We start from the raw sequence: 15,393 nt of genomic DNA, 5'->3' as shown, positions 1-15,393 counted from the left end.
GGCCCCATACACAGCTGTGATTTCCTGTGTGATCTGATTGGTCTGTGGGGCCCCATACACAGCTGTGATGTCCTGTGTGATCTGATTGGTCTGCGGGGCCCCATACACAGCTGTTATGTCCTGTGTGATCTGATTGGTCTGCGGGGCCCCCATACACAGCTGTGATATCCTGTGTGATCTGATTGGTCTGCGGGGCCCCATACACAGCTGTGATGTCCTGTGTGATCTGATTGGTCTGCGGGGGCCCCATACACAGCTGTGATGTCCTGTGTGATCTGATTGGTCTGTGGGTCCCCATACACCGCTGTGATGTCCTGTGTGATCTGATTGGTCTGCAGGGCCCCATACACAGCTGTGATGTCCTGTGTGATCTGATTGGTCTGCGGGGTCCCATACACAGCTGTGATGTCCTGTGTGATCTGACTGGTCTGCGGGGCCCCATACACAGCTGTGATGTCCTGTGTGATCTGATTGGTCTGCGGGGCCCCATACACAGCTGTGATGTCCTGTGTGATCTGATTGGTCTGTGGGGCCCCATACACAGCTGCGATGTCCTGTGTGATCTGATTGGTCTGCGGGTCCCCATACACAGCTGTGATGTCCTGTGTGATCTGATTGGTCTGCGGGGCCCCATACACAGCTGGGATGTCCTGTGTGATCTGATTGGTCTGTGGGGCCCCATACACAGCTGTGATATCCTGTGTGATCTGATTCGTCTGCGGGGGCCCCATACACAGCTGTGATGTCCTGTGTGATCTGATTGGTCTGTGGGCCCCCATACACAGCTGTGATGTCCTGTGTGATCTGATTGGTCTGCAGGGCCCCATACACAGCTGTGATGTCCTGTGTGATCTGATTGGTCTGCGGGGTCCCATACACAGCTGTGATGTCCTGTGTGATCTGACTGGTCTGCGGGGCCCCATACACAGCTGTGATGTCCTGTGTGATCTGATTGGTCTGCGGGGCCCATACACAGCTGTGATGTCCTGTGTGATCTGATTGGTCTGCGGGGCCCCATACACAGCTGTGATGTCCTGTGTGATCTGACTGGTCTGCGGGGCCCCATACACAGCTGTGATGTCCTGTGTGATCTGACTGGTCTGCGGGGCCCCCATACACAGCTGTGATGTCCTGTGTGATCTGATTGGTCTGCGGGTCCCCATACACAGCTGTGATGTCCTGTGTGATCTGATTGGTCTGCGGGGCCCCATACACAGCTGGGATGTCCTGTGTGATCTGATTGGTCTGTGGGGCCCCATACACAGCTGTGATGTCCTGTGTGATCTGATTGGTCTGTGGGACCCCATACACAGCTGTGATATCCTGTGTGATCTGATTCGTCTGCGGGGGCCCCCATACACAGCTGTGATGTCCTGTGTGATCTGATTGATCTGCGGGGCCCCATACACAGCTGTGATGCCCTGTGTGATCTGATTGGTCTGCAGGGCCCCATACACAGCTGTGATGTCCTGTGTGATCTGATTGGTCTGCGGGGCCTCATACACAGCTGTGATGTCCTGTGTGATCTGATTGGACTGCGGGGTCCCATACACAGCTGTGATGTCCTGTGTGATCTGACCGGTCTGTGGGGTCCTATACACAGCTGTGATGTCCTGTGCGATCTGATTGGTCTGCGGGGGCCCCATACACAGCTGTGATGTCCTGTGTGATCTGATTGGTCTGCGGGCCCCCATACACAGCTGTGATGTCCTGTGTGATCTGATTGGTCTGCAGGGCCCCATACACAGCTGTGATGTCCTGTGTGATCTGATTGGTCTGCGGGGCCACATACACAGCTGTGATGTCCTGTGTGATCTGATTGGTCTGCAGGGTCCCATACACAGCTGTGATGTCCTGTGTGATCTGATTGGTCTGCGGGGTCCCATACACAGCTGTGATGTCCTGTGTGATCTGACCGGTCTGTGGGGTCCTATACACAGCTGTGATGTCCTGTGCGATCTGATTGGTCTGCGGGGGCCCCATACACAGCTGTGATGTCCTGTGTGATCTGACTGGTCTGCGGGGCCCCATACACAGCTGTGATGTCCTGTGTGATCTGATTGGTCTGCGGGGCCCCATACACAGCTGTTATGTCCTGTGTGATCTGATTGGTCTGCAGGGCCCCATACACAGCTGTGATGTCCTGTGTGATCTGATTGGTCTGCGGGGCCCCATACACAGCTGTGATGTCCTGTGCGATCTGATTGGTCTGCGGGGCCCCATACACAGCTGTGATGTCCTGTGTGATCTGATTGGTCTGCGGGGCACCATACACAGCTGTGATGTCCTGTGTGATCTGATTGGTCTGCGGGGCCCCATAGACAGCTGTGATGTCCTGTATGATCTGATTGGTCTGCGGGGCCCCATACACAGCTGTGATGTCCTGTGTGATCTGACCGGTCTGTGGGGTCCCATACACAGCTGTGATGTCCTGTGTGATCTGATTGGTCTGCGGGGCCCCATACACAGCTGTGATGTCCTGTGTGATCTGATTGGTCTGCAGGGCCCCTTACACAGCTGTGATGTCCTGTCATAGACAGCAATTTGCTTTACAGCAGCTCTCCCGCCCCTCTTTTTAATGAGCCCCATAACCCTGTCTCCAGTCCCCATTTGTCCTTCCTTAGACCCCCCCCCCCCCCCAATGATTCTGTCCCCAGTCGTCCTTCCTTGGACACTTTTGGTCGGTATTAACCCCCACAATGCCGGCCGCTCTGGGGAGGATCAGATCCTCATTGTATTCATAAAGCAGGAATCTGTAGATTAACCCTTTCATCACATGAGGCCCTCTTTGCCGCTATGATCTGGGTGCAGTGGGTTCAGGTCAGGCCATTAGTCCAGCTCTAATGAAGTCCCCAACCTCACCCCCCTGTCATGTGACCTGCTGCACTCTCTGTATATAGTGGACTGTCTCTACCATCAGAGTCTATTACTTATCAATACCACCTCTCAATTATTCTTAATTAAGGCTGCAGACATGGACCGACTCAGCTCTGCTACATATCCCCCCCCCCCCCCCCCCCGGGGATATTATACATTAACCCTTTCTTGTCCCAGTGTAACAAGACGAAAATGGATCCTCTATTAACCCAAATGTATATGTAGCAGAGCTGAGTGTGTGATAGTGTGGATATGAGGTCACGTGACCGGTATAGGCGAGTGGTGAGATGCAGCAGAGTTAGCAGTATTTACCATGCCAGATGAAGTGGAGTTGGGTTTATTAGGTGCAGTTGTAGTATGTTGAATCTATCTAATGCAGCAGAGTTGAGTATGTGAGATGTTGCAGTACGTTGACTATGTCACAGGTTGTAGGGTCTAGTTTATTAGTTATAACTGTACTGAATAGGTTGTATGTAGGTGAGCTGAGTTTGTATCCTGTCAGATGTAGCAGTGTTCATTGTTTGATATGAGAGAACTGATCAGCGCAGCAGAGCTGAGTGAGTCAGATGTAGCAGAGCTGTGATTATCAGATGTAGCAGAGCTGAGTGAGTCAGATGTAGGAGAGTTTAGGCCATGGTACAGCAGTATTGAGTGTGTCAGGTGTGTCCTGTAAGTTATAGCAGAGTTTGTGTATCAGAAGCATCTCACATATTAGGAGCATATAAGACACAGCAGAGCTGACTATGTGTCCTGCCAAATGCAGTAGTGCTGTTTAATGCAGTAGAGTTTCATATTTCATAGCAGATGTATGTTAGATGCATGAGATGTAGCAGAGCTGAGTGTATCCTGTCAGATAAAGTAGAGTTACTGTATACAAGATGCAGTGGAGCCGAGTCTGTCATGTGTTAGTGCCAAGTGTGTTCTGTCAGATGTAATCAAGATAGAGCAGAATTTCATGAGTCCCATGTTGTAGTTCTGAGTCTATGAGATGTAGCAGAGCCGAGTGTGTTCTGCCAGGTGTAGTGGAGCTATGGCAGGGTTCAAGGGTCAGATACATTGGTGCAGAGTCTATGACATGGAACAGAGTTGAGTGAGTACTACGAAATATAGTAGAGATCTGTTTGATATGGCAGAGCTGTGTTTATTAGATGTAGCAGAGCTGAGTGCATCCTGTCAGATATAATACTAACATGGCAAATTCAGTGTATGAGATGTAGCAGAGCTGAGTGTGTCCTGTCAGATATAATACTAACATGGCAAATTCAGTGTAAGAGATGTAGCAGAGCTGAGTGTGTCCTGTCAGATATAATACTAACATGGCAAATTCAGTGTAAGAGATGTAGCAGAGCTGAGTGTGTCCTGTCATATACAATACTAACATGGCAAATTCAGTGTATGAGATGTAGCAGAGCTGAGTGTGTCCTGTGAGATCCAATACTAACATGGCAAATTCAGTGTATGAGATGTAGCAGAGCTGAGTGTGTCCTGTCAGATACAATACTAACATGACAAATTCAGTGTATGAGATGAAGCGGAGCTGAGTGTGTCCTGTCAGATATAATACTAACATAACAAATTCACTGTATGAGATGTAGCAGAGCTGAGTGTGTCCTGTCAGATATAATACTAACATAACAAATTCAGTGTATGAGATGTAGCAGAGCTGAGTGTGTCCTGTCAGATATAATACTAACATGGCAAATTCAGTGTATGAGATGTAGCAGAGCTGAGTGTGTCCTGTCAGATACAATACTAACATAACAAATTCAGTGTATGAGATGTAGCAGAGCTGAGTGTGTCCTGTCAGATACAATACTAACATGGCAAATTCACTGTATGAGATGTAGCAGTGCTGAGTGCGTCCTGTCAGATATAATACTAACATGGCAAATTCAGTGTATGAGATGTAGCAGAGCTGAGTGTGTCCTGTCAGATACAATACTAAAATGACAAATTCAGTGTATGAGATGTAGCAGAGCTGAGTGTGTCCTGTCAGATACAATACTAACATGACACATTCAGTGTATGAGATGTAGTAGAGCTGATTGTATCCTGTCAGATATAATACTAACATGACAAATTCATTGTATGAGATGTAGCAGAGCTGAGTGTGTCCTGTCAGATATAATACTAACATAGCAAATTCAGTGTATGAGATGTAGCAGAGCTGAGTGTGTCCTGTCAGATATAATACTAACATGGCAAATTCAGTGTATGAGATGTAGCAGAGCTGAGTGTGTCCTGTCATATATAATACTAACATGGCAAATTCAGTGTATGAGATGTAGCAGAGCTGAGTGTGTCCTGTGAGATCCAATACTAACATGGCAAATTCAGTGTATGAGATGTAGCAGAGCTGAGTGTGTCCTGTCAGATACAATACTAACATGACAAATTCAGTCTATGAGATGAAGCAGAGCTGAGTGTGTCCTGTCAGATATAATACTAACATAACAAATTCACTGTATGAGATGTAGCAGAGCTGAGTGTGTCCTGTCAGATATAATACTAACATAACAAATTCAGTGTATGAGATGTAGCAGAGCTGAGTGTGTCCTGTCAGATATAATACTAACATAACAAATTCAGTGTATGAGATGTAGCAGAGCTGAGTGTGTCCTGTCAGATACAATGCTAACATGGCAAATTCAGTGTATGAGATGTAGCAGAGCTGAGTGTGTCCTGTCAGATATAATACTAACATGACAAATTCAGTGTATGAGATGTAGCAGAGCTGAGTGTGTCCTGTCAGATACAATACTAACATGACAAATTCAGTGTATGAGATGTAGCAGAGCTGAGTGTGTCCTGTCAGATATAATACTAACATGACAAATTCAGTGTATGAGATGTAGCAGAGCTGAGTGTGTCCTGTCACATATAATACTAACATAACAAATTCAGTGTATGAGATGTAGCAGAGCTGAGTGTGTCCTGTCAGATACAATACTAACATGGCAAATTCAGTGTATGAGATGTAGCAGAGCTGAGTGTGTCCGGTCAGATATAATACTAACATGGCAAATTCAGTGTATGAGATGTAGCAGAGCTGAGTGTGTCCTGTCAGATATAATACTAACATGACAAATTCAGTGTATGAGATGTAGCAGAGCCGAGTGTGTCCTTTCAGATATAATACTATCATGACAAATTCAGTGTATGAGATGTAGCAGAGCTGAGTGTGTCCTGTCAGATATAATACTAACATGGCAAATTCAGTGTATGAGATGTAGCAGAGCTGAGTGTGTCCTGTCAGATATAATACTAACATGGCAAATTCAGTGTAAGAGATGTAGCAGAGCTGAGTGTGTCCTGTCATATACAATACTAACATGGCAAATTCAGTGTATGAGATGTAGCAGAGCTGAGTGTGTCCTGTGAGATCCAATACTAACATGGCAAATTCAGTGTATGAGATGTAGCAGAGCTGAGTGTGTCCTGTCAGATACAATACTAACATGACAAATTCAGTGTATGAGATGAAGCGGAGCTGAGTGTGTCCTGTCAGATATAATACTAACATAACAAATTCACTGTATGAGATGTAGCAGAGCTGAGTGTGTCCTGTCAGATATAATACTAACATAACAAATTCAGTGTATGAGATGTAGCAGAGCTGAGTGTGTCCTGTCAGATATAATACTAACATGGCAAATTCAGTGTATGAGATGTAGCAGAGCTGAGTGTGTCCTGTCAGATACAATGCTAACATGGCAAATTCAGTGTATGAGATGTAGCAGAGCTGAGTGTGTCCTGTCAGATACAATACTAACATGACAAATTCAGTGTATGAGATGTAGCGGAGCTGAGTGTGTCCTGTCAGATACAATACTAACATGGCAAATTCACTGTATGAGATGTAGCAGAGCTGAGTGCGTCCTGTCAGATATAATACTAACATGGCAAATTCAGTGTATGAGATGTAGCAGAGCTGAGTGTGTCCTGTCAGATATAATACTAACATAACAAATTCAGTGTATGAGATGTAGCAGAGCTGAGTGTGTCCTGTCAGATACAATACTAACATGACAAATTCAGTGTATGAGATGTAGCAGAGCTGAGTGTGTCCTGTCAGATATAATACTAACATGACAAATTCAGTGTATGAGATGTAGCAGAGCTCAGTGTGTCCTGTCAGATACAATACTAACATGACAAATTCAGTGTATGAGATGTAGAAGTGCTGAATGTGTTCTGAAAGATGTAGTAGGTTTCATTTGTCAGATGTATTGGTGCTGAGTGTATGAGATGTAGCAGAGCTGAGTGTATAAGATGTAGCAGAGCTGAGTGTATGAAATGTAGCAGAGCTGAGTGTATGAGATGTAGCAGAGCTGAGTGTATGAGATGTAGCAGAGCTGAGTGTATTAGATGTAGCAGGGCTGAATGTATTAGATGTAGCAGAGCTGAGTGTATTAGATGTAGCAGTGCTGAGTGTGTTAGATGTAGCAGAGCTGAGTGTATGAGATGTAGCAGAGCTGAGTGTATGACATGTAGCAGAGCTGAGTGTATGAGATGTAGCAGAGCTGAGTGTATGAGATATAGCAGTGTTGAGTGTATGAGATGTAGCAGAGCTGAGTGTATGAGATATAGCAGAGCTGAGTGTATGAGATATAGCAGTGTTGAGTGTATGAGATGTAGCAGAGCTGAGTGTATGAGATGTAGCAGAGCTGAGTGTATTAGATGTAGCAGAGCTGAGTGTATTAGATGTAGCAGAGCTGAGTGAATTAGATGTAGCAGAGTTGAGTATATTAGATGTAGCAGTGTTGAGTGTATGAGATGTAGCAGAGCTGAGTGTATTAGATGTAGCAGAGCTGAGTGTATTAGATGTAGCAGAGCTGAGTGAATTAGATGTAGCAGAGTTGAGTATATTAGATGTAGCAGTGTTGAGTGTATTAGATGTAGCAGAGCTGAGTGTATTAGATGTAGCAGAGCTGAGTGTATTAGATATAGCAGAGCTGAGTGTATGAGATGTAGCAGAGTTGAGTGTATGAGATGTAGCAGAGCTGAGTGTATTAGATGTAGCAGAGCTGAGTGTATTAGATATAGCAGAGCTGAGTGTATGAGATGTAGCAGAGCTGAGTGTATGAGATGTAGCAGAGCTGAGTGTATTAGATGTAGCAGAGCTGAGTGTATGAGATATAGCAGTGTTGAGTGTATGAGATGTAGCAGAGCTGAGTGTATGAGATATAGCAGAGCTGAGTGTATGAGATATAGCAGTGTTGAGTGTATGAGATGTAGCAGAGCTGAGTGTATTAGATGTAGCAGAGCTGAGTGTATTAGATGTAGCAGAGCTGAGTGAATTAGATGTAGCAGAGTTGAGTGTATTAGATGTAGCAGAGCTGAGTGTATTAGATGTAGCAGAGCTGAGTGTATTAGATGTAGCAGAGCTGAGTGTATTAGATGTAGCAGAGCTGAGTGTATTAGATGTAGCAGAGTTGAGTATGCAGTTGGTCACTTACCGTCCCCACTGATCTTCTCCTCGCAGGAGAACCAGATCCCGGCGTGGAAGTGTCTCTCGATGAACTTGTCGTCCCCGGTCTCCCAGGAATAGTGCACGGCGCCGGTGCCATTGGAGTCGGAATTGTTGTAGCGGATGCAGGTGGTCGCCTTCTCCAGGGCTCTCCCCGTACAGAAGGGTTTGGGCACCTTGCGGACCCCCTGGCACCAGTAGCTGCTGCAGAAGGCGGTGACTGAGAAGAGAAGGGACAGGGAGTTGAGGGTGAGGGCGATGCTGGCTCTTCTCCTCCGCTCCATCCCCAGCACTGAGCGCAGCCTGAGGATAGGGGAGAGAGCTGTGAGAGGGGGGGGGGGGAGAGAGCTGTGAGAGGGGGGGAGCTGTGAGAGGGGGGGAGCTGTGAGAGGGGGGGGAGCTGTGAGAGGGGGGGGAGAGCTGTGACAGGGGGGGAGAGAGCTGTGAGAGGGGGGGGGAGCTGTGAGAGGGGGGGGGGGGAGAGAGCTGTGAGGGGGGGGAGCTGTGAGAGGGGGGGGAGCTGTGAGAGGGGGGGGAGAGCTGTGACAGGGGGGGAGAGAGCTGTGAGAGGGGGGGGGGGAGCTGTGAGAGGGGGGGGGGGGGAGAGAGCTGTGAGAGGGGGGGAGCTGTGAGAGGGGGGGGAGCTGTGAGAGGGGGGGGAGAGCTGTGACAGGGGGGGAGAGAGCTGTGAGAGGGGGGGGGAGCTGTGAGAGGGGGGGGGGGAGAGAGCTGTGAGGGGGGGGAGCTGTGAGAGGGGGGGGAGCTGTGAGAGGGGGGGGAGAGCTGTGACAGGGGGGGAGAGAGCTGTGAGAGGGGGGGGGGGAGCTGTGAGAGGGGGGGGGGGGGAGAGAGCTGTGAGAGGGGGGGAGCTGTGAGAGGGGGGGGAGCTGTGAGAGGGGGGGGAGAGCTGTGACAGGGGGGGAGAGAGCTGTGAGAGGGGGGGAGAGAGCTGTGAGAGAGGGGGGGAGAGCTCTGAGAGGGGGGGGGAGCTGTGAGAGGGGGGGGGAGCTGTAAGAGGGGGGGAGCTGTGAGAGGGAGGGGAGAGCTGTGAGAGGGGGGAGAGAGCTGTGAGAGGGGGGAGAGCTGTGAGAGGGGGGGGGAGAGCTGTGAGAGGGGAGGGGAGAGCTGTGAGAGGGGGGGAGCTGTGAGAGGGGGGGGGGGAGAGAGCTGTGAGAGGGGGGGAGAGAGCTGTGAGAGGGGGGGAGAGAGCTGTGAGAGGGGGGGAGAGAGCTGTGAGAGGGGGGGGGAGAGAGCTGTGAGAGGGGGGGGAGAGAGCTGTGAGAGGGGGGGGGGAGAGAGCTGTGAGAGGGGGGGGGAGAGCTGTGAGAGGGGGGGGAGAGAGCTGTGAGAGGGGGGGGAGAGAGCTGTGAGAGGGGGGGAGGGGAGAGCTGTGAGAGGGGGGGGGAGAGCTGTGAGAGGGGGGGAGAGAGCTGTGAGAGGGGGGGGGAGAGAGCTGTGAGAGGGGGGGAGCTGTGAGAGGGGGGGGAGCTGTGAGAGGGGGGGGGAGCTGTGAGAGGGGGGGGAAGAGCTGTGAGAGGTGGGGGGGGAGAGCTGTGAGAGGGGGGGGAGAGAGCTGTGAGAGGGGGGAGAGAGCTGTGAGGGGGGGGGAGAGCTGTGAGAGAGGGGGGGGAGCTGTGAGAGGGGGGGGAGAGCTGTGAGAGGGGGGGAGAGCTGTGAGAGGGGGGGAGAGCTGTGAGAGGGGGGGAGCTGTGAGAGGGGGGGGAGCTGTGAGGGGGGGGGAGAGCTGTGACAGGGGGGGAGAGAGCTGTGAGAGGGGGGGAGAGAGCTGTGAGAGAGGGGGGGAGAGCTCTGAGAGGGGGGGGGGGAGCTGTGAGAGGGGGGGGGAGCTGTAAGAAGGGGGGAGCTGTGAGAGGGAGGGGAGAGCTGTGAGAGGGGGGGAGAGAGCTGTGAGAGGGGGGGAGAGCTGTGAGAGGGGGGGGAGAGCTGTGAGAGGGGAGGGGAGAGCTGTGAGAGGGGGGGAGCTGTGAGAGGGGGGGGGAGAGAGCTGTGAGAGGGGGGGGAGAGAGCTGTGAGAGGGGGGGGAGAGAGCTGTGAGAGGGGGGGAGAGAGCTGTGAGAGGGGGGGGAGAGAGCTGTGAGAGGGGGGGGAGAGCTGTGAGAGGGGGGGGAAAGAGCTGTGAGAGGGGGGGGAGAGAGCTGTGAGAGGGGGGGGAGAGAGCTGTGAGAGGGGGGGAGGAGAGAGCTGTGAGAGGGGGGGGGAGAGCTGTGAGAGGGGGGGGGGAGAGAGCTGTGAGAGGGGGGGGGAGAGAGCTGTGAGAGGGGGGGGAGCTGTGAGAGGGGGGGGGGGCTGTGAGAGGGGGGGGGAGCTGTGAGAGGGGGGGGAAGAGCTGTGAGAGGTGGGGGGGGAGAGCTGTGAGAGGGGGGGAGAGAGCTGTGAGAGGGGGGGGGAGAGAGCTGTGAGAGGGGGGGGGGGAGAGCTGTGAGAGGGGGGGGAAAGAGCTGTGAGAGGGGGGGGAGAGAGCTGTGAGAGGGGGGGGAGAGAGCTGTGAGAGGGGGGAGGAGAGAGCTGTGAGAGGGGGGGGGAGAGCTGTGAGAGGGGGGGGGAGAGCTGTGAGAGGGGGGGGAGAGAGCTGTGAGAGGGGGGGGAGAGAGCTGTGAGAGGGGGGGGAGCTGTGAGAGGGGGGGGGCTGTGAGAGGGGGGGGAAGAGCTGTGAGAGGTGGGGGGGGAGAGCTGTGAGAGGGGGGGGAGAGAGCTGTGAGAGGGGGGAGAGAGCTGTGAGGGGGGGGGAGAGCTGTGAGAGAGGGGGGGAGAGCTGTGAGAGGGGGGGGAGAGCTGTGAGAGGGGGGGGAGAGCTGTGAGAGGGGGGGGAGAGCTGTGAGAGGGGGGGGAGATGTGAGAGGGGGGGGAGAGCTGTGAGAGGGGGGGGGAGAGCTGTGAGAGGGGGGGAGAGCTGTGAGAGGGGGGGGAGAGAGCTGTGAGAGGGGGGGAGAGAGCTGTGAGAGGGGGGGGGAGAGCTGTGAGAGGGGGGGGGAGAGAGCTGTGAGAGGGGGGGGAGAGAGCTGTGAGAGGGGGGGGAGAGAGCTGTGAAAGGGGGCGGGGGAGAGAGCTGTGAGGGGGGGGGAGAGCTCTGAGAGGGGGGGAGAGAGCTGTGAGAGGGGGGGGAGAGAGCTGTGAGAGGGGGGGGAGAGAGCTGTGAGAGGGGGGGGAGAGCTGTGAGAGGGGGGGGGAGCTGTGAGAGGGGGGAGAGCTGTGAGAGGGGGAGAGAGCTGTGAGAGGGGGGGAAGAGAGCTGTGAGAGGGGGGGGAGAGAGCTGTGAGGGGGGGGAGAGCTGTGAGAAGGGGGGGAGAGCTGTGAGAGGGGGGGAGAGCTGTGAGAGGGGGGGAAGAGCTGTGAGAGGGGGGAGAGCTGTGAGAGGGGGGGGAGAGCTGTGAGGGGGGGGGAGAGAGCTGTGAGGGGGGGAGAGCTGTGAGAGGGGGGGGGAAGAGAGCTGTGAGAGGGGGGGAGAGAGCTGTGAGAGGGGGAGAGAGCTGTGAGAGGGGGGGGAGAGAGCTGTGAGAGGGGGGGGAGGGAGCTGTGAGAGGGGGGGGAGAGCTGTGAGAGGGGGCGGGGGAGAGAGCTGTGAGAGGGGGCGGGGGAGAGAGCTGTGAGAGGTGGGGGGAGAGAGCTGTGAGAGGGGGGGAGAGCTGTGAGAGGGGGGGGAGCTGTGAGAGGGGGGGATAGAGCTGTGAGAGGGGGGGGGAGAGCTGTGAGAGGGGGGGGGAGCTGTGAGAGGGGGGGGGAGCTGTGAGAGGGGGGGAGAGCTGTGAGAGGGGGGGGAGAGCTGTGAGAGGGGGGGAGAGCTGTGAGAGGGGGGGGAGAGCTGTGAGAGGGGGGAAGAGCTGTGAGAGGGGGGGGGGAGAGCTGTGAGAGGGGGGAGAGCTGTGAGAGGGGGGGAGAGCTGTGAGAGGGGGGAAGAGCTGTGAGAGGGGGGGGAGCTGTGAGAGGGGGGGAGAACTGTGAGAGGGGGGAAGAGCTGTGAGAGGGGGGGAGAGCTGTGAGAGGGGGGGGAGAGCTGTGAGAGGGGGGGAGAGAGCTGTGAGAGGGGGGGGAGAGAGCTGTGAGAGGGGGGGAGAGAGCTGTGAGAGGGGGGGAGAGAGCTGTGAGAGGAGGGGGGAGAGAGCTGTGAGAGGGGGGGGGAGAGAGCTGTGAGGGGGGGGGAGAGAGCTGTGAGAGGGGGCGGGGGAGAGAGCTGTGAGAGGTGGGGGGAGAGAGCTGTGAGAGGAGGGGGAGAGAGCTGTGAGAGGGGGGGGGAGAGAGCTGTGAGAGGGGGGGGGAGCTGTGAGAGGGGGGGGAGCTGTGAGAGGGGGGGAGCTGTGAGAGGGGGGGGAGAGCTGTGAGAGGGGGGGGAGCTGTGAGAGGGGGGGGGGGGAGCTGTGAGAGGGGGGGGGGAGAGCTGTGAGAGGGGGGGAGAGAGCTGTGAGAGGGGGGGGAGAGAGCTGTGAGACGGGGGGGGGAGCTGTGAGAGGGGGGGGAGAGAGCTGTGAGAGGGGGGGGAGCTGTGAGAGGGGGGAGAGAGCTGTGTGAGAGGGGGGGAGCTGTGAGAAGGGGGGGAGAGCTGTTAGAGGGGGGGAGAGAGCTGTGAGAGGGGGGGGAGAGAGCTGTGAGAGGGGGGGGGAGAGAGATGTGAGAGGGGGGGAGAGAGCTGTGAGAGGGGGGGGAGAGAGCTGTGAGAGGGGGGGGAGAGAGCTGTGAGAGGGGGGGAGAGAGCTGTGAGAGGGGGGGGGAGAGAGCTGTGAGAGGGGGGGGGAGAGCTGTGAGAGGGGGGGGAGCTGTGAGAGGGGGGGAGCTGTGAGAGGTGGGGGGGAGAGACCTGTGAGAGGGGGGGGAGAGCTGTGAGAGGGGGGGGGAGAGCTGTGAGAGGGGGGGGAGAGAGATGTGAGAGGGGGGGGAGCTGTGAGAGGGGGAGCTGTGAGAGGGGGGGGGAGAGCTGTGAGAGGGGGGGGGAGAGAGCTGTGAGAGGGGGCGGGGGAGAGAGCTGTAAGCGGGGGCGGGGGGAGAGAGCTGTGAGGGGGGGGGGAGAGAGCTGTGAGGGGGGGGAGAGCTGTGAGAGGGGGGGGAGAGCTGTGAGAGGGGGGGGAGCTGTGAGAGGGGGGGGGAGAGCTGTGAGAGGGGGGGGAGAGCTGTGAGAGGGGGGGAGAGCTGTGAGAGGGGGGGAGAGAGCTGTGAGACGGGGGGGGAGAGCTGTGAGAGGGGGGGGAGAGAGCTGTGAGAGGGGGGGGAGCTGTGAGAGGGGGGGAGAGAGCTGTGTGAGAGGGGGGGGAGCTGTGAGAAGGGGGGGGAGCTGTGAGAAGGGGGGGAGAGCTGTGAGAGGGGGGGGGGAGAGCTGTGAGAGGGGGGGGGAGAGAGCTGTGAGAGGGGGGAGAGAGCTGTGAGAGGGGGGGGGAGAGAGATGTGAGAGGGGGGGGGAGAGAGCTGTGAGAGGGGGGGGGGGAGAGCTGTGAGAGGGGGGGAGAGAGCTGTGAGAGGGGGGGGAGAGAGCTGTGAGAGGGGGGGAGAGAGCTGTGAGAGGGGGGGGAGCTGTGAGAGGGGGAAAGCTGTGAGAGGTGGGGGGGAGAGACCTGTGAGAGGGGGGGGGAGAGCTGTGAGAGGGGGGGGAGAGCTGTGAGAGGGGGGGGAGAGAGCTGTGAGAGGGGGGGGAGCTGTGAGAGGGGGGGAGAGCTGTGAGAGGGGGGGAGCTGTGAGAGGGGGGGGAGAGCTGTGAGGGGGGGGAGAGAGCTGTGAGAGGGGGCGGGGGAGAGAGCTGTAAGCGGGGGGCGGGGGAGAGAGCTGTGAGGGGGGGGGGAGAGAGCTGTGAGAGGGGGGGGAGAGAGCTGTGAGAGGGGGGATAGAGCTGTGAGAGGGGGGGGGAGCTGTGAGAGGTGGGGGAGCTGTGAGAGGGGGGGAGAGAGCTGTGAGAGGGGGGAGAGAGCTGTGAGATGGGGGGGGAGAGAGCTGTGAGATGGGGGGGGAGAGAGCTGTGAGATGGGGGGGGGGAGAGCTGTGAGAGGGGGGGGAGAGAGCTGTGAGAGGGGGGGAGCTGTGAGAAGGGGGGGGGAGCTGTGAGAGGGGGGGAGAGCTGTGAGAGGGGGGGGGAGAGCTGTGAGAGGGGGGGGGAGAGAGCTGTGAGAGGGGGGGGAGAGAGCTGTGAGAGGGGGCGGGGGAGAGAGCTGTAAGCGGGGGCGGGGGAGAGAGCTGCGAGGGGGGGGAGAGAGCTGTGAGGGGGGGGAGAGAGCTGTGAGAGGGGGGAGAGAGCTGTGAGAGGGGGGGGGAGGGAGAGCTGTGAGAGGGGGGGGGAGCTGTGAGAGGGGGGGGAGCTGTGAGAGGGGGGGGGAGAAAGCTGTGAGAGGGGGGGGGCTTTGAGAGGGGGGAGAGAGCTGTGAGAGGGGGGGCTGTGAAATGGGGGGAGAGAGCTGTGAGAGGGGGGAGAGAGCTGTGAGAGGGGGGGGAGCTGTGAGAGGGGGGGGGCTGTGAGAGGGGGGAGAGAGCTGTGAGAGGGGGGGAGCTGTGAGAGGGGGGGCTGTGAGAGGGGGGAGAGAGCTGTGAGAGAGGGGGGAGCTGTGAGAGAGGGGGGAGCTGTGAGAGGGGGGGAGCTGTGAGAGGGGGGGAGCTGTGAGAGGGGGGAGAGAGCTGTGAGATGGGGGGGGAGAGAGCTGTGAGATGGGGGGGGAGAGAGCTGTGAGATGGGGGGGGGGGGAGAGAGCTGTGAGAGGGGGAGGAGAGAACTGTGAGAGGGGGGAGAGAGAGCTGTGAGAGGGGGGGAGCTGTGAGAAGGGGGGGGAGAGCTGTGAGAGGGGGGGAGAGCTGTGAGAGGGGGGGAAGAGCTGTGAGAGGGGGGGAGCTGTGAGAGGGGGGGAGAGAGCTGTGAGAGGGGGGGAGAAAGCTGTGAGAGGGGGGGGCTGTGAGGGGGGGGCTGTGAGGGCGGGGCTGTGAGAGGGGGGGAGCTGTGAGAGGGGGGGGAGAGAGCTGTGAGAGGGGGGGAGCTGTGAGAGGGGGAGAGAGCTGTGAGAGGGGGGGGGAGAGAGCTGTGAGGGGGGGGAGCTGTGAGAGGGGGGAGAGCTGTGAGAGGG

At 56.3% G+C, this 15,393-nt stretch overlaps 2 protein-coding genes across 2 annotated transcripts in view; one reads left to right on the top strand and one right to left on the bottom strand.

The window, feature by feature from the left end:
• The window catches only part of GSG1L2 (GSG1 like 2), a gene marked incomplete at its 5' end in the record, with an annotated part of 46,692 nt that extends 38,010 nt beyond the window's left edge, over positions 1-8,682 (bottom strand). Inside the window, one exon of the mRNA XM_056550360.1 lies at positions 8,337-8,682. Within this exon, the coding sequence (XP_056406335.1) occupies positions 8,337-8,682 (346 nt within the window). The remainder of the gene's footprint in view (positions 1-8,336) is intronic.
• The window catches only part of GLP2R (glucagon like peptide 2 receptor), a 109,215-nt gene that overhangs the window by 8,865 nt on the left and 84,957 nt on the right, over positions 1-15,393 (top strand). The gene's annotated exons all lie outside the window — the stretch shown is intronic.

This window comes from Hyla sarda, chromosome 13 (assembly GCF_029499605.1).
Source record: "Hyla sarda isolate aHylSar1 chromosome 13, aHylSar1.hap1, whole genome shotgun sequence".
In the NCBI taxonomy this organism is placed as follows: Eukaryota; Metazoa; Chordata; class Amphibia; order Anura; family Hylidae; genus Hyla; species Hyla sarda.
This window is presented reverse-complemented; position numbering and strand designations above follow the sequence as displayed.